General features: G+C 47.8%; 1 protein-coding gene across 3 annotated transcripts in view; it reads right to left on the bottom strand.

Annotated features, from left to right (window-relative positions):
• Positions 1 to 6,627: 6,627 nt before the first annotated feature.
• Positions 6,628 to 24,761, bottom strand: part of ZCCHC14 (zinc finger CCHC-type containing 14) — a 60,105-nt gene continuing 41,971 nt past the window's right edge. For 2 of the 3 annotated variants that reach the window (XM_088448015.1, XM_088448016.1), the window contains exons 10-13: positions 23,374 to 23,465; positions 10,895 to 11,019; positions 9,887 to 10,030; positions 7,777 to 9,800 (exon numbers count right to left, since the gene is read on the bottom strand). In XM_088448015.1, the coding sequence (XP_088304141.1) occupies positions 8,305 to 9,800; positions 9,887 to 10,030; positions 10,895 to 11,019; positions 23,374 to 23,465 (1,857 nt within the window). In that variant the 3' untranslated portion in view covers positions 7,777 to 8,304. Of the gene's footprint in view, positions 6,773 to 7,776; positions 9,801 to 9,886; positions 10,031 to 10,894; positions 11,020 to 23,373; positions 23,466 to 24,761 lie in introns of those variants that run through there. The other variant, XM_088448018.1, reaches the window with a different exon arrangement.

Raw genomic sequence — 24,761 nt, 5'->3', positions numbered from 1 at the left:
TGGAGAGGTTCCTGATCGTAAGGATCCAGAATCTCCCCATCATCAGACGTCCCTTCGTCATCCTCATAAGGAGCCGACAGAGACGCCACCGGCCGTTTATGTGGCCGCATCACAGCCTCCCCCCCCTGCAACACATCCGACAAGTACTGTACAGAACTCGTCAGGGAGTTAACCCACGCCGGCTCCTGAGAAACCGGGAGAGGGGAAATAGGGAGACTGCGGGGTACCACCAATTGTCTTGGGAAACCCTGCATGGGTGACGACACCACTGACTGCTGGGACAAACCCATCTGCGTAAACGCGGGCTGCGGAGCTAACTGGCCCACCAAGGTTGTAAGCGCCTGAGCGAAACAAGCCCAGGGCGGCTCCTGTACCGGTGCTGTAACAGTAATAGGCAGCGCCATTGACAAACACTGCCGGCAGAGGCCCTCCGCGCTACCCTCCCCCTCCGCTAAAGGTACTTTACACGTAGTACACTGTAGCCGGAGAGGAAAATCACTTTCAGACATGATGGTACCAAGTATGTGACCCCTCTCACCAATTGTATTTTAAAGAGGCGAGAGACCACCCTGCAGCACCGCAAGAGCTTAGCAGAAAGAACAGGGACAGTAATAAAGCTGACAGTCAGAATAGAAGATACAGGCAGCAGCGCTAGCACAGTCACATACAATGCAAAGAAAATCAATTCCTGCACTAACCAGCGCTGATCACTCAACTACGCAGACACAGGGCCTGGTAGGACACAGCGCTGCATACACAGACCTGACCACAGCGGAGGAGAGGTATGCGGGGGGACCCAGACCACGATGGCTCCGTCCAGGATTCCAGCAGCGTTCACCATGCGTTCAGGAAGATGGCCGCCGAGGAGCAGAGAGGAGGCTGGCCTGGGGGAGGTGCGCTGCCACAGGACCAGTCGGCAGTGTGCAGAGAGGGGCTGTGTGCATCGGGGGAGGCGCCGGCTCTGAGACAGCGAAGGCGCGCTCCCCTGGCATGCATTTAACCCCCGGGACGCTGCTGCGGTCCGCTGTCCCAGGGGGGTAGTGGAAGCGCAGGTTACATACCTGGCTCCACGCTGCAGCCAGTCCCCAGGGAGCCCCCTGCCTGGGGACTCTGGACCATGTAACAGCGGGACCCCGCTGCTTACCTTGCTGTCCCCCTTGATTCCGGCCATGGTCCGGAACATCTGGGGTCACCGCTAGCTGTGACCCCAGATGCTCACCAGCATCCCCGGATCGGTACCGGCGGGGGTGTAGGGAAGACAGCATGGACGTCAGGACTGACTGTCCATGCTGTACATCCAGATGTGCAGCCACAGCTGCATGCAGGAAAACTTCAGGGGCTCTTCTTAGCCCCCACTCCAACAGGTGCACCCGACTCCGGCCGGGCACCAAACTAAACTGAGGTGCCTTGGCTCGGGGGTGGGGTATAAGAGGGGGACCCTAGTGCATCCTGGGAGGCTGAAAGCTTAACTCTATGGTGCCCGATGACTGACGTCACACCTATACCTCAAAGTATCCTGTGGATACCCTATGGACCCTGAAGTAGAAATTAACCCTAGTGTGTATGTGTGTGAGCATGTGGTAGGGAATATAGATTGAAAGCTCCACTGCGGCAGGGACTGGTGTGACCCCTAGTGTGTGTATGTGTGTGATCATGTGATAGGGAAAATAGAGTGTAAGCTTCACTGGGGCAGAGATTGAAGTAAATGGACAAATATTCTCTGTAAAGCGCTGCGGAATGTGTGCGCTATATAAATAACTGATAAATAAATAAGGTCTTTACACATTCTTTAACAAACTTACCTTCTTTTTGCCAGCGGCTCCCCCAGATGTGTGTCTGGCATAGAGAGAGACCCAGGGACTATGTAGTTTGGTGGCTCTCTCAGGGGCCATCTTTAGAGTGGGATACAGGCTACACACAGACCTCTAACCTGTGTAACTTATCGTCTGTTGCCAAGAACTAAGCACCCAAGATAAACATCAAAAAAATAAATAAAACCTAACTGAAAGCTAGGACCTAGCCAGAGCCTTACTCCAAGGCACTAAACACAAGACTGAGCTTAGGATGGAAGGGGAGGGGTTATATAGGGGGTGGGAGCCAGTTTTCAATTAGCTAGTGTCCAACTCCGCACCTCACTATGCATAACCTAGAAGTAATGGCTTCCCCCAGATGGATGCTAAAGAAATACGTTACTACAGGTGTGAAGGAGGGATTATATTTCTAGAGAGGCGAGGGAGGGGAATGTCGAATGTGTTACAGAGGGAGGGGAATGTGTTACAACATGGGCGGGGTAGGGAAAGGTGTTACTACAGAGGTGAGGGAGTGGAATGTGTTAGTACACAGGTGAGAGAAGGTAATGGCTTACCATAGCAGTGATGTGTTACTATAGAGGTGAAGGATTAATGTGTTATTGGAGTGGTGAGATTGTAATGGAAACAGTATATAGTAAAAAGTTTACCCGGGTGCAACCGAGTTTATCAGCAAGTCTTGTGTATATATTTCTGAATGTGGTTAATGTTACCTCTTTTTTTATAACAGGAAAGCTATATTTTGGGTGTGCAAAGGTTGCAAATTCCATTTTGTACCTCAAAAACATAAAATCACAACAACTGCCTGGGAAGGGGGAGAAAAGTTTTGTTTTTTTCTTTATTAGTTTTTTTTTTTGTTCATTTTGTATAAACCATATTTTATCTTCAGTACATTAAACTTACTTTGATAAAAACGTCTTTCTAAAAAAGAAAAAAAAAATGACAATTTTTAACTCTTGGAAAAATAAGAAAAACATAGAAAAAATCCAATAACCAATACTTAAAAATTTACAGTTCAGAGTCCAATGAGTGGATTAAATATGTACAAAAAATACATTTAACATGCACATTATGTAATACTGTAATTGAAACAACTTGCTATAAAGTAAAATGGCTCAAAATAAAAATGGTGTTTACGAAAGCAGATGGGCATTTTTTTTTTCCTTTTTTTTTGTATCTTGGTAAATGCGCTTCTGACTCTCCCCCCTCCACCGTGCAGTATAGCCTCTCCGATAAATGCATGTGCTTATTTGTTGAAAAAAAACAAACAAAAAAACAAACAAAAGAATGAAGCTGCGTTAAATAAAAAAAAAAGAAGATTATGGAATATAATCTATGCATCAGAACAAATAAAACCAATAATATTACTAAACATTTGTTCTGGGGAGGAATATTCCACATCCTCCCTAATATATATATTTTGCCCCACAAACCCTTATGCAGACGACATGGGATTTAGCATTTCAGCTACACAATCGCTGCGACGTCAGCCAAATACAAAATCACGTGTAATGTGACTCCATGGAGGACCAGAAATGATTCAAAGTGACTATGGCCAGCTAACTCCAAATTATTTATGATCACATTTCCTATGTTAAACAGAAACCGGATTAGAGTGGAGTAGACACAATTTTGAAAAGGATCATCTAATGCCACAATGCAAATTTTTTGTTGCAGGAGTGAAAGGGATTGTTATGATTGTTATGCCTTAATGTCCTCACAGTGCTTATTGAAATTATTAAAGTTACTTTATATTGAACAGAAAAATTGCACTTATATCCTATCCTTTAGGAATTGTAATTCTTTTGCTGAAGAAAGACTAATAAAATGACGTTTTTTTCAATAAAACAATATTGTAATGCCCCCTATTTACTCTAGCACATCTCTCTCCTATTTAAATTTGCCATTAATACACGTTAAGGTTTATTTAAGAGCATGGAGGACATCGCATCGTAACCCAGGCCATGAATCTGCAATCACTAGTCTGACTTGTTCCTATGAGTTTTACAGGACACATTTGTAATTTGCAGCAGGTCCCTGAGAGGTCTGGCATTTTTTTTTTTTTTTACAGGAGCGCAGGCAACATATTAAAAATGTTTTCTTCCAATTAGAAGACACCTAATGCAGTTATTCAACATTCGCTGGATCTCTGATGGCAAATCTCCCATCTGGATAAAACATTCATAAAGTGTCCATGGTAATAGAATAGATGCAATGCCAAAGCATGCTGGAAAAAATAAGTACTAGCAATTTAGTGTGTGTACAAATACATATTCCCTGTTTCATTATCAGTAACAGGAAAAAAAAAAATATAGGACAAGTATTAAAGTGCAAATTACTTTTAAAGAGAACAAACATTTTTTTTCCCCATTGGATAACTTGCATGTAAATAGTAGTAAAAAATTATTTTTTATAGAGATAAGAGTTTTTTTATGTAATTTCATTTTTTTATTATTATTATTTTTTACCTATTTTTTTTAGGGTCCTAACACATTCTAATAATGCAGCAGATCACCATTCTTCCACTTGAAATTATTGTTACAGGCAGCATGGAATATGAATAATAATAATAAAAAAAAAAAAACTACGTTGCCAGTATAGCTTTTACAAAACCCCCCTGAAGGTTGTTTTTTTACATTTTTTGTGCACTGGCCATTAAAACAACAGAATGGAATAAAAAGACATGAAACGTCTTCTGCTCAAAAAAATATACATAACAATATTACTCCTATGTAATTAAATACATTTCAAGTTTAGAATACTTATTTTGAACAACAACACAAAAAAAAACAAAAAAAAACGTTTGGCTTTCAGCACACAAATAGGATATGGCAAAAGGCCATTAAAGATCTTAAAAAACAGTAAACATCTAAAAATTGAAAAAGAGTCTTTTTTTTTTACATTGTCCGGCAAGTCACACGGCGAAGTGCATGGTGTCTATTAAAATATATTAAGGCTTAGTGTCTCCTATAGCACAAATCAGGTTGATCCAATATACGGAGTTGCTTGAAAAGGAACAGTGACACATTTGACCACCTATCAAGCAATTGTTAAAATTTCTTAGGGATGTACAATATGGTGCCTTCCTTTTGAAATAACAAACAACCTTATGCAGGCTGTGTATTGCTTCTTGCACATACAGTGTCCCAGAACACATTTGTGAAGCTGTTTTAAGCTAAAATAATACATTTACTGACTTGTGTGTTATTGAAAAGGATTCTGTTTTGAAGTGCACATTTGTAGAGATCTGAACCAAAGATAGGAGTTTCACTATACGTTTTAAAGTTGTGTCACCCCAATTCACCCACCATCCCCTTTGCCGTAAATAGTTCTTGGGATACCAATAGCTTCCTCCATTAGGACGATTACCCATGGAACGCAAGCTAGACAGAGGAGAAATGTGAATGATTCCAAACAATCGGTTCAGTTTGCACAATTTTCTACACACAAACACCATTTCTGTAGCATTTTCGCCACGTAGAACCCACAGTAGGCGCCAAAATGCTTTGTAAGTCTTGATTGTATACCGAGATTCTCCTATAATACTGTATCAGAACAATCTAAATCAGGGTCAAAGAGTGCAAAGAGCATCAAGTCTCTGCTCTGAAAAGTTATACGCGTAAGAACAGTCTTGGAAAACTCAGGGTTTTCCCCACACATATATTCCAAACAATCTTATCTTTGGTTTCACAGGCGTTCGGAGACACTGTTCCCGGAGCAGTCTCTTAACCCTCTGCAGCGTGTAACATTCTAGTTCTAAATGACCAGATCAAGCTATTGTGTTTGCCTGTGGCCTTTGTCAGGCTATCAAAACTTTGTGGTTCTTCTAAAAACCTTGTACTGAGGGGCCTAGAATGCAGGATACAAAGTACCAAGGTTAATTTACCCTAAACGTCGACAGTAAATTTGTCAGACAGTTAACCATCGTAAAACATCCCTAAGAGGTGAAGTAAGATTCCTGAAATATTAAGATGATAAAGAAAAAAATAAATAAAAATAAGAAGACAACCATCAGTGATGGTTGACACTTAGTGTTTAGAATACGTAGAGAGGCGAGAGCCCTTTGTTGTACGTTCACCACCTCCCCATAAATAATACTGTAATGTCAGGGCGCTGGCGCCGTTCCCTTGTGCGCACAGTAACTTGGTGAAAAGGCTTCCTTTCATGCACGTTGTTACACTATGGAGACACTGTTTCCAAAAAATCTTCCGTGCAGAAACATTTTTAAACAGATGCAACACGCTCCAGAGGCTTTCCTATTTGTAACACAGATCCACTCAAACACAACAGTAATAAAAACAAACATTAAAGTGCAAATTTCCTCAAAGATGAAGTGTTAAAAGGGTCTAACGCAGGAGGACGAAGAAAAATGCGCAGCGCTTACGCTTGATACAAGTTATGTAGATTTCTAAGCTATCCAATGTTTTTGATGCAAAGTCGATTAAAGTCCCACAAAAACTTTCCAGAAAATATGATCCGTTTTCCCTAGTGCAATCTACTGAGAATCCAAGTGATTACTCCCTGACAAGTTCTCGTGTCATGTAGTGCACTTTGCGTTCAGCCCACGAATCCCAGGATTATTACTTTACCATGACATTTACTGTAGCTGCCCTTTTAGGGTTATATATTGATTAAAAAAAAAAAAAAAGTAAAAATCCTAAAATCAGTAAAACAAATCTTTCTTTACGGTCTACAAAATGTGATGTTTACTCAGGCCAGGCTCATAATGTTGTAGAGAAGATAGAAGGATATCCTTTGAAGCAGAATTTGGCAATATAGAAACATTGTCGTTAAGATTATGTCACTTCAGCCTGGGTAAACTAAAGCACCTTTACAAGTGACGTAGTATTACGGTCACTGGGAGACCACACAGGGCCACATCTTCGATAAATCAAAGTGGTAGGAGGGTCAATCTGCAGAGTCCAAGCCTTCCGAAGGCGGAGCGTATTTAAGACGGTAAGTACCTGCATAAATGAGAAACAATATATGAGGGTTGAAGTCATTTGTCCTGGACACATTAAAGATATATAAAATATTAGATGTAACTGTTCCATTTATTTAATTTGTCTGGGACATACTTAGAGCAGACACTTCGCCTACACTCGCTTTAATATTAAACATAATAATGCATTAGAGAAATTGACATCACTGGGGAATGAAGCCAATTACAATGGCATGAAAACCGTGACCCCGGCGCAAAATGAATAGCGTCATGCGATTGGCTCACATTTGCTCTTGGGACGACATGTGACCAGGTACAACCTTCTTCTGCCCCAGCCCTAAGGAAATATCGCAGCGCAGCAATGGGGTTTCTACCCCATTAAATTTAGATGAAAACAACATATTTAGAAACAGAGGATAGTTTTCATTATTTTGAAAAAGTAGTAAAAAATGTTTAAAATGCCAGCGGCGATGATTTCACATATAACGGCATCACTTTGGGGGGAGCTAATATTGCAATTAAAAAAAAATAAATTTCATAAAAATAAATAAATAAATATAAAAATGACATTATCCAAGATATAAAGACCTCTAGTTTACTTTTAGCAGCGCTATAGCCCACTACCATATACATACAACAGGCATGATGATTATGGTTTGCGTGTATGCACGTAACCCCCTTATTTAAGATATATGGATTTGTGATTCCATGGACTTGTGTACTGTTCAAGAATCCGCGCCCTTATGCCATTTATATGCGTAAACATGTAACGGTTGTTGCAGATCCCACTTTTGTAGCATTCGATCTATAAATATCAAATATTTTTCACTGCAGTCCCAAAATAGTGTATAATTAAAAAGGGAAAAAAATATGTATCTGCTTGTGCAGTGAATTCATTAACCATAATCCGCTGGTGCTATAAGGCTTTCCATTCCAAGGACGGTGATTTTTGTGCTAACCCACAGGTCGAGGAGGGGGGGGGGAAATAATTCAATGAATTGGCTTCAGCATGATGTGCCATCCCGGAAAGGCAGATTGCGTCCAACATGTTCCCTAGCACCCCTCAGAAGTACGAATGGAAACTTGCAATGTTGGAACTACTGTAAGTGGCTGATATATGCACAACCTGGCATGGCCGCATGGAATGGAATTCCCTCCTATGTGTTCCTGCAATCTTGACATATATGCTATTTCTGCGTATGTTAAAGCAAACCTTTCATAACTTCTGTACTTCAATTATTCTAAATACACTTTATTACCTGCTGAAATATGATACAGTTACAAAACACAAATCACGCTTTCAAGAGGTTCACATTAAGATTGCGTAGTTCTATGGTATAACTTCAATATAAATGTGAATGGAAACCACAAGTGAAAGCTGGCCTTAGGGAGCCTGGCACGGTGGGGGCCTGGCACGGTACAGATACAGAACAAATTGTTGCGTTTTGCCATCCAAAGAGGGGGGGTAAAAGATTCTAACTCAAACAATGCAGCACTTCACATCACTCGGGGGGTGAGGGGGCCCCCTCTGCTTACTGAACACTTTATACAGCCTCATACAGGCCACAAGCTGAAATCTGCTGGCAAGGTTATAACTGGCAATGAATTCCCACCTGTGAAGACTTTACCTTGCTGATTAAAGTCCATTGATGGCTGCTTACAATCCTGAGCTCGGTGGCCACTGACCCCACAATTATAACATGAAATGTTCCCACTCTTTTTGTGCGCTGTGCCATTAATGGTTCCCATTATCCCCTGAGGCTGGTACACCCCTGCCGTGCCAGTTATAAAGTTCTGCATTGGAGGCAAGGAGAAGCTAGGCTGTCCCGTAAGCATGGAGTCCGAGTTCAGGCTGCTACTGTACGGTGTGTGGACCACAGGAAACGTGGCGCTGTTGTTGTATTGCTGGGTGTTAATGTACCCGTTATTGCACACTGCGCTAAAGGGCATGAGGGAAAATGGGAACATCGAGGGAGCGGAAAAGTGATGCTGAAAATAGTTGCCATAATTGACAGCCACGCCACCTGATCCACAGCTCCCACTGCAGCCACACGAGCTGCAAACCGTGCACCCAGACTGCTGCTGGTGGTGGTGGTGGAGGTGCATATGCTGGTGGCTTGGAGTCTGGTTGGAAATCTGAATGTTCACTGTTGGCGTGTTACCGCCGCAGCTGTAATAACTGCTGTCAGAGGTGGGAGAGATGGTAGGGCTTGAACTGGGCACCGGGCAACTGGGGAGATTTGCCACGTTGGTATAGGACGTAGAGGCGTGGTTGCTGGATGACGCATTGCTGTTGGCACAGAAGTTGCCTGGCAGTTGGGTTACAGGCATGCCACTCATAGCAGAAAAGGCAACTTTGGTATTTGCTGTATAAATAACATTCCTGGGGTTTATTATTGCCGGGGAGACACTAGTACACGTCATTTGTCCGACAGCTGCAGAATCCGCCGAGGACACAAGAAGTTTTACAGGTGTGCGAGTCACGGGGAAGACTGGAGTGGAGGCCATGGTGGTGGGAGTGCTGCTTTCCACCATAAGCGCTGGTTGCTGAGCTGACTTTATTGTCCTCTCCCCCGCTACAGAGCTTCCTACTTTGGCTCGTACACCGAAGCTAACAGTCTGCTGCATGGTGCCGCTATCAGGCATTATCGAGAGGACCGGACCAGATTGTAGCGCACTCGGTGAGGCCTTGACGTCGAGAAGCACATTGCCAAAACTCTTCTCTATTTTAATGCCACCTCTGTGTCCAGCTGAAGCTTTACTCCGCTCTTCTGAGGACAGGTGTGGGTGTGCGGAGGACTGGAGCAGCTTTATCTCGGCGCTGCCTCTGTCCGATTTGTGCAAGGTGTTCACCATGTGGATTGGAGACATGCGAGAGGGTCCCCCGGCTATGATGTGAAGGGGCAATGGGTGGTGGCCTGAAGGGCTGGATCCGCTGTCGTTTTGAACGGGTAAAACCTGAGCTGTTGGACGAACTGAACTCGATGTGAAGTGATTCACCAACAAGACAGACTTATCTCTCTCTGAGCAATCCATGTGTCTTCCGAGACCTAGAAAAAAATATAAAGCATATAATTACCGGTCACAACATTTTTTTTTTTTTTTTTAAATGACGACATGAGGACGGTTTTCTTACGTCTATCCATTTCCTCCGCGCTATCAGAGCTCTCTTCTCGCATCTGGATTCCCATCGGACTGGATGGGGAACTGGAGTACTCGGACAGCGAGCTGCCATCTTGGGGCATCTGAGAAGTTCTGGGCTCTACAGCTACAGACAGTTCTAGAATAAGCATCAGACATTTGTCAATAGAACAGCTGGATGACACTACAGAGGATCACGAGGAACGGATCACTATTGTAATAAGCCCTATTTATCAGAGTCCCCAAACAAACCACAGATCTCACCAGTCATAAGTCACGCAGGATAATGCCCGATCAGAGGTGGAGGCACTGCCAATGTCAGACACAGAGGAGTGATTTTATTAGCTACTGCGCAGGCATTTAAATTGACGCGGGCATGCATCCGATTGCGCCCACACAGACTCGCAGGGAGAAGCGCACTGAAAATGTGTGTTAACGGGCGGTTACAGGAAGGCGTCTTAGCGCGTGCACAGAGGCGGTCCGTCCTATGGGCGTGTCAGCACAAACGCTCTATTGCTCACTTATGAGTCCATACTCTTACAGCGCAACTGCACCTCCAATAGGGCTGGTGCATGTTTTGATGATGCGTCAGTTGGCGCAATTTAAGGACGCGCCAATAGGTATTATTACGTGTACGGACGCTGGCAGTGGGCGTCTCATTCCTTGCACACTCGGACGCAGGGATGTACACCAGGAAAGGACTTTATATCTGCATAAAGTCTCAGACAGGTGGCCGCCTCTGAATCAGGCCTATAATGGGCAATGGCGGAATGTCACACACAAGAGGAATGAAGCGCTGTCAGGGTATGACACGGCTGCTCTGACTAAGTGGGAGTTTACACCACAACAGGGGAGCACGCTGGAAAACTTGCTCAATGTGCACAGGGATAAAAGTTACAGTTGCTAATAGCAACCAGCTTCTGAGCATGTCCGAATGCAGAGGTTGGCAGCCAGGATGTATTTCCTGGGCAGAGGTTTCCTCGGTGTAGCAGCTTAGGCTTACCTGTAGAGTGGTTGCAGAGCACGTTTTGGACAGGACCCACATGACTAGTAGGGGGGACTCTGGCAATGCCGCCGCTAGGGAAAGTACATGGCGTTGGGTTCAGACACCTTTTCTCAGACTTCTCTCTGCAGAACAGAATATAGAGGTCATGAAATAAAGACATGCAAAGTGTACAGTCCCCGGAGATCTATCAGGGTTCACTCACTTTTTATACCGTGATCCTTTAAATGTCCCCCAACAAAGAGGCCAAAACCAGCTAACATACATTAATGGGGGGGGGGGGGCACACCGATTCCTTATTGCTCACATTTCATGGTGTCTAATTTCCTGTCACTCGCACCAGGAAACCAATTACACTGGGGAACAAAACATATATTTTATTCTAGCCAAGGATGTAAGATGGGTGAGAGTACTCGCAGGTCCTATTTCCACATTAGATCTTCGCTGAATTGGCTCCACTTTTCAAATTAATAAAAACAAGAGATATGGTAAGAACTTACCTTTGTTATCTCTGTTTCTACGAAGTCCATAGGGTCCACAGGGTTGACCTTGGGTATAGGTTGGGAACCAAATCCGGGCACCACGCAGTTAAAGCTTTTAGCTCCCAGGATGCACTGGGTCCACTCTCCCTATAACCCCACCCCCAAGCCAGAGGCACCTCAGTTTGTAAGTAGCCAAAGGCCGGAGGAGGAGAGAAAAAGAGAGAGAAAACTGGAACACTCAATAACCATACTCACCGAAATGGGAGACGGAAAACCGGTGACCAGCCACACAGCCCATATGAAGCCAGGTGCGTCAGGGCGGGCGCCCTGTGGACCCTATGGACTTCGTAGAAACAGAGATAACAAAGGTAAGTTCTTACCATATCTCTTGTTTTCTACTTCAGGGTCCATAGGGGGTCCACAGGGTTGACCTTGGGGATGTCCCAAAGCAGTTCAACCAAGGGTGGGGACGCTCCTGTGCTGAGAGGAGAATCCGTCGCCAAAAAGGAAGCATCCTGAGAGGCAAAGGAAACCAATGCCTAGAACCTTAAAAAGGTGTGGACAGAAGACCACGTGGCCACCTAGTAAGGCAAAACAGCCGAGGCGCCACAGCGAGCCGCACACGAGGGTCACATGGCCCGAGAAAAAACAAGCATCAACAACAGGAAGGCCTACCCATGGGTAGGCCCCTGAGGAAGACCTACGAGGCCATCCAAGTCAACATTTGGTTATAGGCCGGCCATCCTTTCCTGTGAAAACCAGAAATCTCAGACCACCAATAAGGAGTCCGATTTCCGTAAGGAACCTGAACGGATCACATAAATCCAAAGAGGCCAGACCACAGTCAATGAGGCCACACCAGCCGAGAGGACTGGGGACAGAATGGCCGTACCATAAGTTCCAGAATAATATGGAACCTGAAAACCACTAAGAAGAAACACAGGGCGAGAGCAACTCCCACCCTGACATGATGCCCTCCAGAAGAGGGAGCCACATGAGAACGCTCCCAATTCAGACACTCTCCTGGTTGATATAAACACCCTGAGAGAAAGAGAGAGCCTAAGCAATAGACCATGTAATGGCTATCACAACCAGCGGTTCCATTGACTGTCCCCGGAGGTAACGAAGAACCACTACTTACTCCCAAGGAGTCCCTAGGGAGGACAAATGGAGGCATAATCAAGAAAACACTCCAAAGGATGAACTGGATACCAGAGTGAAGCAATTCCATATCTTAACCATACTGACAGTGTAGAGATCCGCACTGTCAGGAAGACCAGGCCAAGTGTGAAACCCAAGCCAGCCGGAAGGAATGCCAGAATATCTGGAAATCCTGGACACCGGAGGATTGTATCGACAGGTACAATACCATAAGATTTATGGCTGCCACAGTTTGTGGTAGGTCCCAGCAAAAGCTGATCCATGTGCTCTAATCATTCCAACGATGACAAAGCCAGGGAAGCCGTAAGACCACTGTAAGGACACAGTCAAAGACAAACGACCCAGGTCCAAGGCAAAACCAAGGACCCTGAGACAACAGGTCCGGGCAGTGAAGCATCAGGGATGGAGTATCGATGTAGAGACTCCGAAGATCCAAGTACCCCTGACATCTGGGGCAATCAGGAGCCACCAGCAGGAAAGCATCTCCGTCTCGATTGAAAACACTTCCAAAGACCTCGAGGAAGAAGGGAGACCGGAGAACACAGGTACACAAAGTGGAAGGACCACTTCACCGACAAAGAGTCGCTGAAGTTTGCTTCAGAATCCCCAGAGCTGAACTGTAACACCCTAGTGTGATAAAGTCAGAAGGCCAGGAGGGTCACCTCAGGGGGGCCCCCCCTGCTCACCAGGAGATGAAACCTCTCTTGGGGAAGAGACTAGTCCCCGGGATGCACGTCGTGACGGCTGAGGACTCCCGCTTCCCAATGGAGAGCTCCTGAAATGAACGCTGCCGAGATGGTCGGGAGGAGACCCTCGGACTATGTCCGAATATGTGACATACCTGTCATTGCCACCCAACGAACAGTGTTGCTAAAAAGGAAGCCACTGTCCTGACCCTGTCGGACTGAACCTTTTCAGGTTCACCGGGAAACAAGAGTTATGCCAGAGTAAGTTAATTGACAGGGTGGAATCGACAGACGTCCAACTGCACTGAAAAGGATTCGGTCCAGACACTGTCCCTAGCAAAGAAAACCCTGGACGAGATGGCCATAGCCACCCGGACAGGGACCGACTTGCCTCCGGAGAGAGCATCATCGTTTGAACAGTTATCCGACAGAAAAAACTCATTCCATCTGGAGATGAGCCAATTATGGAAAGGCCTGGAATGGAACTGAGCCCATTCCACCATGCATCCCAGAGTGTAAAGACATCTGTCGACTGCGCAGACAACCATGTACTCCTAATGGAAGAGAGGAGATTCCGTCTTACGCCAGAAGAATTCTCAGATTCTGAGAATCCAGCAGGGATCCTAGATGAAGAATACCCAGAGAGGGATGCAGGGAGGACTTTTTCCCCGTTGATTAAACGTCTGCACCCTGAAGAAGCCACAGTCATCCTGACCTGGCCGTAAAGTACCCCGGTGATCCCGCTAAGAGCAGGAGGCCGTCCAGGTACAGGAGCATTGGGATATACTGAACAGAAGAACTGTCAGAAAATCCAAAACGCTGGTAAACCCCTGTGGGGCTGAGGACAGTCCCAACAGGCAGAGCCCGAAAAATTGTAAGTGTTGCTGTGATACAGCAAACCTCAGCCCATGCTGAGGAAAGGTCTCTGTAAGTACCCGTAGGCACGCGTCCTGTATATCCAGTGATACCCTAAAGTCCCCAGGTTCCAAACATCGTATGATGGAGCATAGGGATTTCCTCCTGAGCCCAGGTAGCTTTAGGAACTGGTTCAGGGAATTGAGACAGAGAACAGGCCAAAGAGGACCATTCAGCCACCGCACCAGAAAGAAAATAGAACAACCAGTCCCTCACTGAGATAGTGGGGATGGCCCAATTAGCTCCGCTTACCGCAACAACTGCATAGCTTTCTGGATCTGTAAGGCCCTTGTAAAGAGGGCGTACCCTCCTACCCACGTAGCCGCGGCAACTTGACACTAATACCGGGCGAACTGAGAAAATCGGTATCTCCCAGTTGTAGGCCTGTCCCGTCAGACTGAAGAGATATCCGTAGGTTCAGAAGCAGGATCGGCTGGCAGTCCAGGCCTGCTCGGTACTGGATATGTCGGCCCTTGTAGATGCCGACAGTCTACGAAGAAACAGACCTTTAGGCTGACCGAGAGGACAAAAAAGACTTAACAGACTTAGTCTGAGGCCTTGTAGTGTGCATAGCTGAAAGCGGTAAACTTGTCGTTAGTAATACTGCCAATGTTACTACAATCTTGTCAAGGTCAGGACCAAACAATATCAACCCTAAAGATGGTATCTGCACCTCTGCATTCTCAGAGCGCAGCCATAGGGTATTACGGAGGATACAGTCGCAGCCGGAACTCTGAAAGTTAGGAGACTGGTATCCAATATAGGCATGTCCACCTATGACAACTGCATATATTACATGAGCGACCAAATACATTTGAACCCCCGACGTGTTGGAGGGGAAAAAACGTTACAAATGCATCAACCCAATATGCAATAGTATTAACCAACCATGCTATAGCCATGGTAGGATGGGTAACAACTCCTGAAAGCAAGTATACTGATTTCAGGCAGAGTTACCACCTACGGATCCGAAGAATCCGACCACGCAGGAATGGGAGGCGTAGTAACGTCTGTAATCAGACGAGTAACACGCCCATCCCCCCCAGGAGGGGCTCGTGATGACCCTCAGGGAATTTGGGACAGGAGGCCAAACACTGTTGTAACACCTCCTATCTGGCAACAGCCAGAGTCCCGCTATGCGATCCACCCGCTAGTCAGCAACAGGTAACCCGAAGGCACGCAATACTGAGGGTGTATGATACAGGTGCAGGTCAACATTCACTCTAACCAGAATGGACCTGCTACCAGCCCTAAAGCAGGGATAATAATACCTGAAATAGGCTTCCCCCCGTGTAAGAGGGAAAGAGCCCCGAACAGTACCCAGTTCACGGCAGAGCCAACTGGGAAGTAACCACAGGGCGTCAACCACGCCAATTAGCGTTTCGTAGAAAACGACATCCACCCAGGGTGGCTGTTGTGGTAATCCCTGCAAGGAGAATGACAGACTATTGTGGCACCAGGGGGAATTCATATACTGCGAAAAACCCCTGCAGGGAGCGGTAGTCTGTGTCACAGGGGAAGAGTGCAAGAAGCTGCGAGATACCCTGAGATGAAAAGGGCAGTATGGTGAAGTAACCCCAAGTGAGGTACAACAATGGGGCCCGCCCGGCGATCCGCAATTGAGAGGATCCCGAGAAAACAAACCGCCCAAGGGGGTCGTGAAAGAGGCCGGCACCAGATGACGCCACATACAGAACCCTTTATGAGTCAAATCCTCCGCACTAACACCTGCAGCACATGACTTGCAGGATAGTAAAAATGGGTGCAGTATAACGCTCTATCTCCTGGTCAGACATATCTGACCCATCTTGGCGGAAATATTAAGCAGCACTATACTGGTCCTGACTGATGCCAAAAATAGCTGCAGGGACCCATTTTCAGCGTATGCAACACACAGTTCCATCTAAAATATGGCAACGTGCAGCACGCAACAGTATGTGACAAACCACACAAATATTAACAAGTATATAAATGTGAGGTCTCAGAACCACCCTAAGTACAGCTGTATTAGGGCAGATAAAGAAAAGGGATAGATATACACTGACAGGTGAGAGAATAAAGTACAGTCAGCACTAGCATAAGTCACATACAATGCAGATATATACATATATACATAAACATGTCATATAATATACTGCACTATTACACTGCATTCAACTGCCCAGATTCAGTGTCTGGGAAGGCTACAGCGCTGTGTACACTGACCTGATGGTGAGGTACGCAGGGGGACTGGACTCACTGCCATCCTGAGAGATTTCTGCTGCACCACAGAGATAAAATGGCCGCTGGAGACCTCAGAGGAAGCGTGGCCCGCGGAGGAAGCAGCTCAGCGACGCCAGACTATGGATACTGAAAGGCGCGCTGAGCTGAGGGGAGGAGCCGCTGTAACAGGGAAGGCTGCCTCCCCTGGCCGGCTATTAACCCCCGGGACGCCGGCTCCCTGCTCCGATCGTTAAGTCCCTGGTGGTCTAGTGGACACACGGGGTATGGGGGGCCCGCCGCCACTGCCGGCGCCTCCGGTCTGTCCCCTGAGACCGGAGGCACATGACTGCATTTGAAATGCGCGGATCACCGCAAGCGGTGATCCGCGACCTTACCTGCTCCCCGTGGATCCGGCAGCAGTCCTGGGCGCCCGCAGAGTCCGGCTAGTACAGACTCTGGGGTCCCGCTGAGATCCCCAGATCTGTACTGGCGTCTCAGCGCCAGCGGGGTGACGGAGCGGCAGCTTAGACGTCCTATGGACAGTCCGACGCTGCCGCTCTGAAGAGTCCAAAGTCCATGAAAAAACTTTGTCCCTAAAAAAATAAAATAAGCTTAGGGGCTGCTAATCAGCTCCCCCTGCGCTAACGGTGACCCGACTCCGGCCGGGCACCAACTTAAACTGAGGTGCCTCTGGCTTGGGGGTGGGGTTATAGGGAGAGTGGACCCAGTGCATCCTGGGAGCTAAAAGCTTTAACTGCGTGGTGCCCGGATTTGGTTCCCAACCTATACCCAAGGTCAACCCTGTGGACCCCCTATGGACCCTGAAGTAGAAATATTGTAACACTCGTTTATTTTCTCCACTTGAAGTACTAGTCTAGGCCACTTTACTTTACAGAATCTACTTAGTTTTACTTTATTAACAACTACCGTCTTCCAACAATAACAAGAATTAGTTTTAATTGTGATAACGTAGCTGGTGGTCACATGAGAGACACATAACACATTCATACCTCCTCACTAATGCTGGGAGGCGGCGTGGCTGCATACAGAGAGGAGCAATGCACTGCTGGGACATCCTCAGACCACAGCCACGCCTCCTCCCAGCATACAGAGAGGATCTGCACTGCTGGGACATCCTCAGACCACAGCCACGCCTCCTCCCAGCATACAGAGAGGAGCAATGCACTGCTGGGACATCCTCACACCACAGCCACGCCTCCTCCCAGCATACAGAGAGGAGCAATGCACTGCTGGGACATCCTCAGACCACAGCCACGCCTCCTCCCAGCATACAGAGAGGAGCAATGCACTGCTGAGCCTGCTGGGACATCCTAAGACCACAGCCACACCTCCTCCCAGCATACAGAGAGGAGCAATGCACTGCTGGGACATCCTAAGACCACAGCCACACCTCCTCCCAGCATACAGTGCACTGCTGGGACATCCTCAGACCACAGCCACGCCTCCTCCCAGCATACAGAGAGGAGCAATGCACTGCTGAGCCTGCTGGGCCATCCTCAGACCACAGCCACGCCTCCTCCCAGCATACAGAGAGGAGCAATGCACTGCTGGGACATCCTCACACCACAGCCACGCCTCCTCCCAGCATACAGAGAGGAGCAATGCACTGCTGGGACATCCTCAGACCACAGCCACGCCTCCTCCCAGCATACAGAGAGGAGCAATGCACTGCTGAGCCTGCTGGGACATCCTAAGACCACAGCCACACCTCCTCCCAGCATACAGAGAGGAGCAATGCACTGCTGGGACATCCTAAGACCACAGCCACACCTCCTCCCAGCATACAGTGCACTGCTGGGACATCCTCAGACCACAGCCACGCCTCCTCCCAGCATACAGAGAGGAGCAATGCACTGCTGAGCCTGCTGGGCCATCCTCAGACCACAGCCACGCCTCCTCCCAGCATACAGAGAGGAGCAATGCACTGCTGGGACATCCTCAGACCACAGCCACGCCTCCTTCCAGCATACAGAGAGGAGCAATGCACTGCTGGGACATCCTCAGACCACAGCCACGCCTCCTCCCAGCATACAGAGAGGAGCAATGCACTGCTGAGCCTGCTGGGACATCCTCAGACCACAGCCACGCCTCCTCCCAGCGTACAGAGAGGAGCATGGGACATCCTCAGACCACAGCCACGCCTCCTCCCAGCATACAGAGAGGAGCAATGCACTGCTTGGACATCCTCAGACCACAGCCACGCCTCCTCCCAGCATACAGAGAGGAGCAATGCACTGCTGGAACATCCTCAGACCACAGCCACGCCTCCTCCCAGCATACAGAGAGGAGCAATGCACTGCTGGGACATCCTCACACCACAGCCACGCCTCCTCCCAGCATACAGAGAGGAGCAATGCACTGCTGGGACATCCTCAGACCACAGCCACGTCTCCTCCCAGCATACAGAGAGGAGCAATGCACTGCTGGGACATCCTCAGACCACAGCCACGCCTCCTCCCAGCATACAGAGAGGAGCAATGCACTGCTGGGACATCCTCAGACCACAGCCACGCCTCCTCCCAGCATACAGAGAGGAGCAATGCACTGCTGAGCCTGCTGGGACATCCTCAGACCACAGCCACGCCTCCTCCCAGCATACAGAGAGGAGCAATGCACTGCTGGGACATCCTCACACCACAGCCACGCCTCCTCCCAGCATACAGAGAGGAGCAATGCACTGCTGGGACATCCTCAGACCACAGCCACGCCTCCTCCCAGCATACAGAGAGGAGCAATGCACTGCTGAGCCTGCTGGGACATCCTAAGACCACAGCCACACCTCCTCCCAGCATACAGAGAGGAGCAATGCACTGCTGGGACATCCTAAGACCACAGCCACACCTCCTCCCAGCATACAGTGCACTGCTGGGACATCCTCAGACCACAGCCACGCCTCCTCCCAGCATACAGAGAGGAGCAATGCACTGCTGAGCCTGCTGGGCCATCCTCAGACCACAGCCACGCCTCCTCCCAGCATACAGAGAGGAGCAATGCACTGCTGGGACATCCTCACACCACAGCCACGCCTCCTCCCAGCATACAGAGAGGAGCAATGCACTGCTGGGACATCCTCAGACCACAGCCACGCCTCCTCCCAGCATACAGAGAGGAGCAATGCACTGCTGAGCCTGCTGGGACATCCTAAGACCACAGCCACACCTCCTCCCAGCATACAGAGAGGAGCAATGCACTGCTGGGACATCCTAAGACCACAGCCACACCTCCTCCCAGCATACAGTGCACTGCTGGGACATCCTCAGACCACAGCCACGCCTCCTCCCAGCATACAGAGAGGAGCAATGCACTGCTGAGCCTGCTGGGCCATCCTCAGACCACAGCCACGCCTCCTCCCAGCATACAGAGAGGAGCAATGCACTGCTGGGACATCCTCAGACCACAGCCACGCCTCCTTCCAGCATACAGAGAGGAGCAATGCACTGCTGGGACATCCTCAGACCACAGCCACGCCTCCTCCCAGCATACAGAGAGGAGCAATGCACTGCTGAGCCTGCTGGGACATCCTCAGACCACAGCCACGCCTCCTCCCAGCGTACAGAGAGGAGCATGGGACATCCTCAGACCACAGCCACGCCTCCTCCCAGCATACAGAGAGGAGCAATGCACTGCTTGGACATCCTCAGACCACAGCCACGCCTCCTCCCAGCATACAGAGAGGAGCAATGCACTGCTGGAACATCCTCAGACCACAGCCACGCCTCCTCCCAGCATACAGAGAGGAGCAATGCACTGCTGGGACATCCTCACACCACAGCCACGCCTCCTCCCAGCATACAGAGAGGAGCAATGCACTGCTGGGACATCCTCAGACCACAGCCACGTCTCCTCCCAGCATACAGAGAGGAGCAATGCACTGCTGGGACATCCTCAGACCACAGCCACGCCTCCTCCCAGCATACAGAGAGGAGCAATGCACTGCTGGGACATCCTCAGACCACAGCCACGCCTCCTCCCAGCATACAGAGAGGAGCAATGCACTGCTGAGCCTGCTGGGACATCCTCAGACCACAGCCACGCCTCCTCCCAGCATACAGAGAGGAGCAATGCACTGCTGGGACATCCTCAGACCACAGCCACGCCTCCTCCCAGCATACAGAGAGGAGCAACGGAGAGGACCGCATGACGCCCCTAGCGCACCTCCTGTTCCTTGTTCCGCCCCCTCTCTCTGCCCCACCACAACCAATGTCCTGCCCTTTGGGCTTGTTTTGTTCAGTACGTCCTCGGCTTTTGTTGGGAGTTAGCACTGAGTGTGTGAAACAATACGATATTTGCTGTAAAAAGGAGTTCTTCTCGGACACGGTGTACTAACAACCCTGATGTTTTTTGTTATATTTGTCCCAAATACAGTGTTGCAAAAGAAGTAAAAAATATAACTATTCGTAAAACAAGCGTATCAGGCTTATTTTGGACGTCGCATAAGCCAGCAAGACAAGTTTTGGGTGCCTCACAAAGTTTGTAAAACCTGTGTGGAATCACTCCGCAATTGGACTAAAGGGGATCGAAAAGGACTTAATTTCGGCACACCTATGATGTGGTGTGAGCCAAAAGATCACTTGAGTGACTGCTATTTCTGTGCTGTATATGTGAAGAAACGCAAATGGGAATACCCAAGTATGAATTCTGCAAAACAACCGATACCACATAGCGAATAATTACCTGTACAGTCATTCAGTTCTTTGTGCGAAGTTGAATGTGATGATTTGGAAATGTTAATTTCATCCAGTGCAAGTGACAACACACATGAAAGGGAGTTTGAAGAAAGTTCCTCTACTCCAAACAAATTTTCTCAAAAGGAACTAAACGATTTAATTCATGACTTGGATTCATCGAAAAGAAAAGCAGTTACTATCTTTCCATGGGAGACCTCTTAACCTACTCTACCAACAAGCCTTCTAATTTCATTAACACTTGGGGGTAAAGTTACTAAAGTGAGAGTTTTTAGAAGTGAGAGTTTTAGAAGAGATGTTGCCCATAGCAACCATTCAGATTCTAGCTATTATTTTCTAGAAGGTGCTAGTTAAATGTTAAGCAGAATCTGATTGGTTGCTATGGGCAACTTCTCTTCTAAAAACTCTCAATTTAGTAAATGTACCCCTTGGTCTCCATGGTTAGAGTATAAACCCTTTTTGGATAGTTCTAAAAGGAGCTTAAAATGCGCATTACTGCACAATGGGAATACATTTGCGTTGGATTCCTATCGGTCATTCAACAAAACTTAAAGAACAGTATGAAAATATCCAGTTAGTCTTAGAAAAAATTGCTTATTCTCAGCATCAGTGGTCCTGTTTGTTTAAAAATGGTAAACTTTCTTCTTGGGCAGCAAAGTGGATATAGTAAGTATCCTTGTCACAAATGCTTATGGGATAGTCGTGCAAAACAACAGCACTGACAAACCGTATGGCCTCCAAGAGAAGTTATAACTGTAGGAGAAGCCAACATCATTCACGAGCCCTTCATTGACAGGAAAAAAAAAATCATTCTGCCGCCTCTCCATATCAAACTGGGTTTAATGAAACAATTTGTAAAAGCATTGGACAAGTCAGGCGATTGTTTCACGTATATTAGTATTGAAAAATGAAAGGCAGGAATTTTTGACGGCCCACGGATACGGAAACTGGTGAAGGATCCAAATTTGACCACATCTATGACTGAAACAGAATCTGAAGCATGGCTGAGTTATGTGTCCGTCATTCAAAAAAATTTTAGGCAATCACAAGGCAGAAAACTATCATGAATTAGTCCACAACATGCTAAAATGTTTCGAGAAAGTAGCTGCCAACATGAGTATTAAAGTAGATTTTTTGTACAGCCATTTAGATCACTTCTCGTCCAATCTAGGAGATTAAAGCGAAAAACAGGGTGAATGGTTCCACCAGGATATTCAGGTAATGAAAGAAAGATATGAATGAATGTGGGATCGGCACATGATGGCCGATTACTGTAGGAGTCTGCAGAGGGACTGCCCGCAACAAGAACACAAAAGAAAATCCTACATAGCTTCAAATTTAACGGGAATAAAAAAAAAATTATCTAACTATTTTTAACATTGTTTAATTACATTTTTCATAAATTTGCATATCTCAAAAAAACTAGAGCCCATTGAAAAATAAGCATGGCATATTCATGATCAGGAGCACAAAATGAAATCGAAATAGACTCTTAAATCCCTGGCAACAGATTGACTGTTCCCCAGTGGGAATCGGTATGAAATACCGCCGGCCGCATGGCAGCGGCAGCCCGACAGATGAACAGATTCCGGCAGCGGCAGCCAGGCAGCGCTGGAAATCCCGATCGTCCTCTGGTAAGTAATAACTAACCTAACCCCCCTAAGGGGTGCCTAACCCTAACCTCTCCCCCCCAAGTGCCTAACCCTGAACCCCCATGGAAGTGCCTAACCCCCCCCTTCCCCGCTGCCTAACCCTAAGTCCCCCGGGGGGCTGCCTAACCCTAATCCCCCCTGGAAGTGCCTAACCCTAACCCCCCCCCTTCCCCGCTGCCTAACCCTAAGTCCCCCGGGGTGGTGCCTAACCCTAAGTCCCCCGGGGGGGTGCCTAACCCTAAGTCCCCCGGGGGGGTGCCTAAGCCTAACCCGCCCTTCCCCTAGCCTAACCCTAGCCCTCCCGGGGGGGGGGGTGCCTAACCCTTCGATCGGGATGCTGGGCGCCTGTCTCCCGGCGTCGGGAGAATGACTGGAGTCTAGATATGGACGCCTGTCATTGAACTCACGCCGGGATAAAGCGGTCGGGAAGCCGGCTGTCGGGATCGCTTCAGCCGGTTTCCCGCTTGCATCCCCCCCAGTGTTATAGTTCTGCTCTGGCTGCCAGGAGCCGCCACCGGCCGGCCTTTCTCCCGTCGCTGCTAAATGACATCAACAAATGGATGTAAAGTAACAGCTAGTCCACGAGATGCGCGGCTTAGTCACCACCACAAATGTGCATAACAATGGAATTGTACGGGGGAGGAAAGGGTTAACGCGTCAGACGACCACACTCACTTCTCCAACTCCAGCTGAGTCTTCAGCTTCTTCTTCGCTCCCATTGTTAGGGATTCAAATTTATTCAAATCTTCCTCGGTGAGACTCAAAAACTAAAAGAAGGAGGAGAAAATAAAATATTGATATTATATAAAGATAACAGATCGATATAAGAGACAATATAGAAAAAGCTAAATGTTATGGAATATTTCCCGGGCTGTCAGCATGGGCAATACAATCTCTTTGCTTTCACTGTGGAAATAACTTTAAGAGCTACCTGACCGCGTACCCAGGGCCGGATTAACAAGGGGGGGGGGGGGATGTCGTTGACAGTGGTGGTCATCCCTGGGCCCACACACGTGAAGGGCCCCCCACACCCATCGGGGTTAAAGTGGGCCGGAGGAGACGGAACCAGTTCCGCCTCGTCCGGTAACCTAACCCGGCGCCGGAGGGAGGATCCATTTGCCAGGCGATCGCTGAGAGTGCAACCAGCTGGTGCCCGGCTCCACCTCCCGCAGTGGTAGTCGGAGACTGGAGCTCATGCATGAGCTCCGGGCCTCCGGCTCACGCAATGCACTCTGGGAGAGATGTCATGACGTCTCTCCCATAGTGCAGATGAGCAGCCGAGCGGACTGGACGTGGACGGCAGCGGACGCGGGGTTTAAGTTAAGTATTAGCTGGTTTTCTTTGTGGGCATTACTCAATGGCTTTTGCCACCCAGGCCATAGTCCTAGCAGGACGAGTAATAGCTCCTGTAAGAGTGTATGGACTTGTGACAAGCTTCTATATGTCTATCTGTGGTCTCCTTCAAGGAGGTTGCAGTACGGATGGGCAAGGTGGCATTCTTAACCAGACGTGTTACATGAGAATCCACTGCCGGGGGGAACTTCCCATTTAGTGCAATCAGTAGCCGGAAGAGGGGAAAAGGAACTTAAATGTTTCAGAATTTGAACTTTTTACCAGGCCTATTCCAAGCTTCACTCATGTGATGGGCTGGTCAGAGCGAGGGAACTCTGGTAAAACGACCTTTTGTTGTTTATAAAAAGTGGTTGTTTTTTTCTTAGGAGCAGGTTCTTCCTCTTCACGAGACCAGGTATATTTAATTTAGAGGGTGGCTCCTCGTCTCCTGAGAGTGAGAGAGATCTGCGTCTTCTGCCTCCCCAGATGATCTATCAGAACCAGATAACTGGGTGGACTGGGAAGATAACACCGCACATTTAGTAGGCTTAGTAGGAAAAGGCTTTTCCTTTTGCAGCATTTGCTGAAAAACTGTAAAGGTATTAGCCAAACTCTGGGCCTGATTCAGAGCCGGACGCTATTTGCGCTCGCTCAGAAAAAGTGGGCGGAAATTTAAATAGAGCGCTCGCTCTTTGCGGTCTGTTGACGCCTCTATGTCTGAACGAGTGAAC

Source organism: Taudactylus pleione, unplaced genomic scaffold (genome assembly GCF_031769625.1).
Source record: "Taudactylus pleione unplaced genomic scaffold, aTauple2 ptg000447l, whole genome shotgun sequence".
In the NCBI taxonomy this organism is placed as follows: Eukaryota; Metazoa; Chordata; class Amphibia; order Anura; family Myobatrachidae; genus Taudactylus; species Taudactylus pleione.
This window is presented reverse-complemented; position numbering and strand designations above follow the sequence as displayed.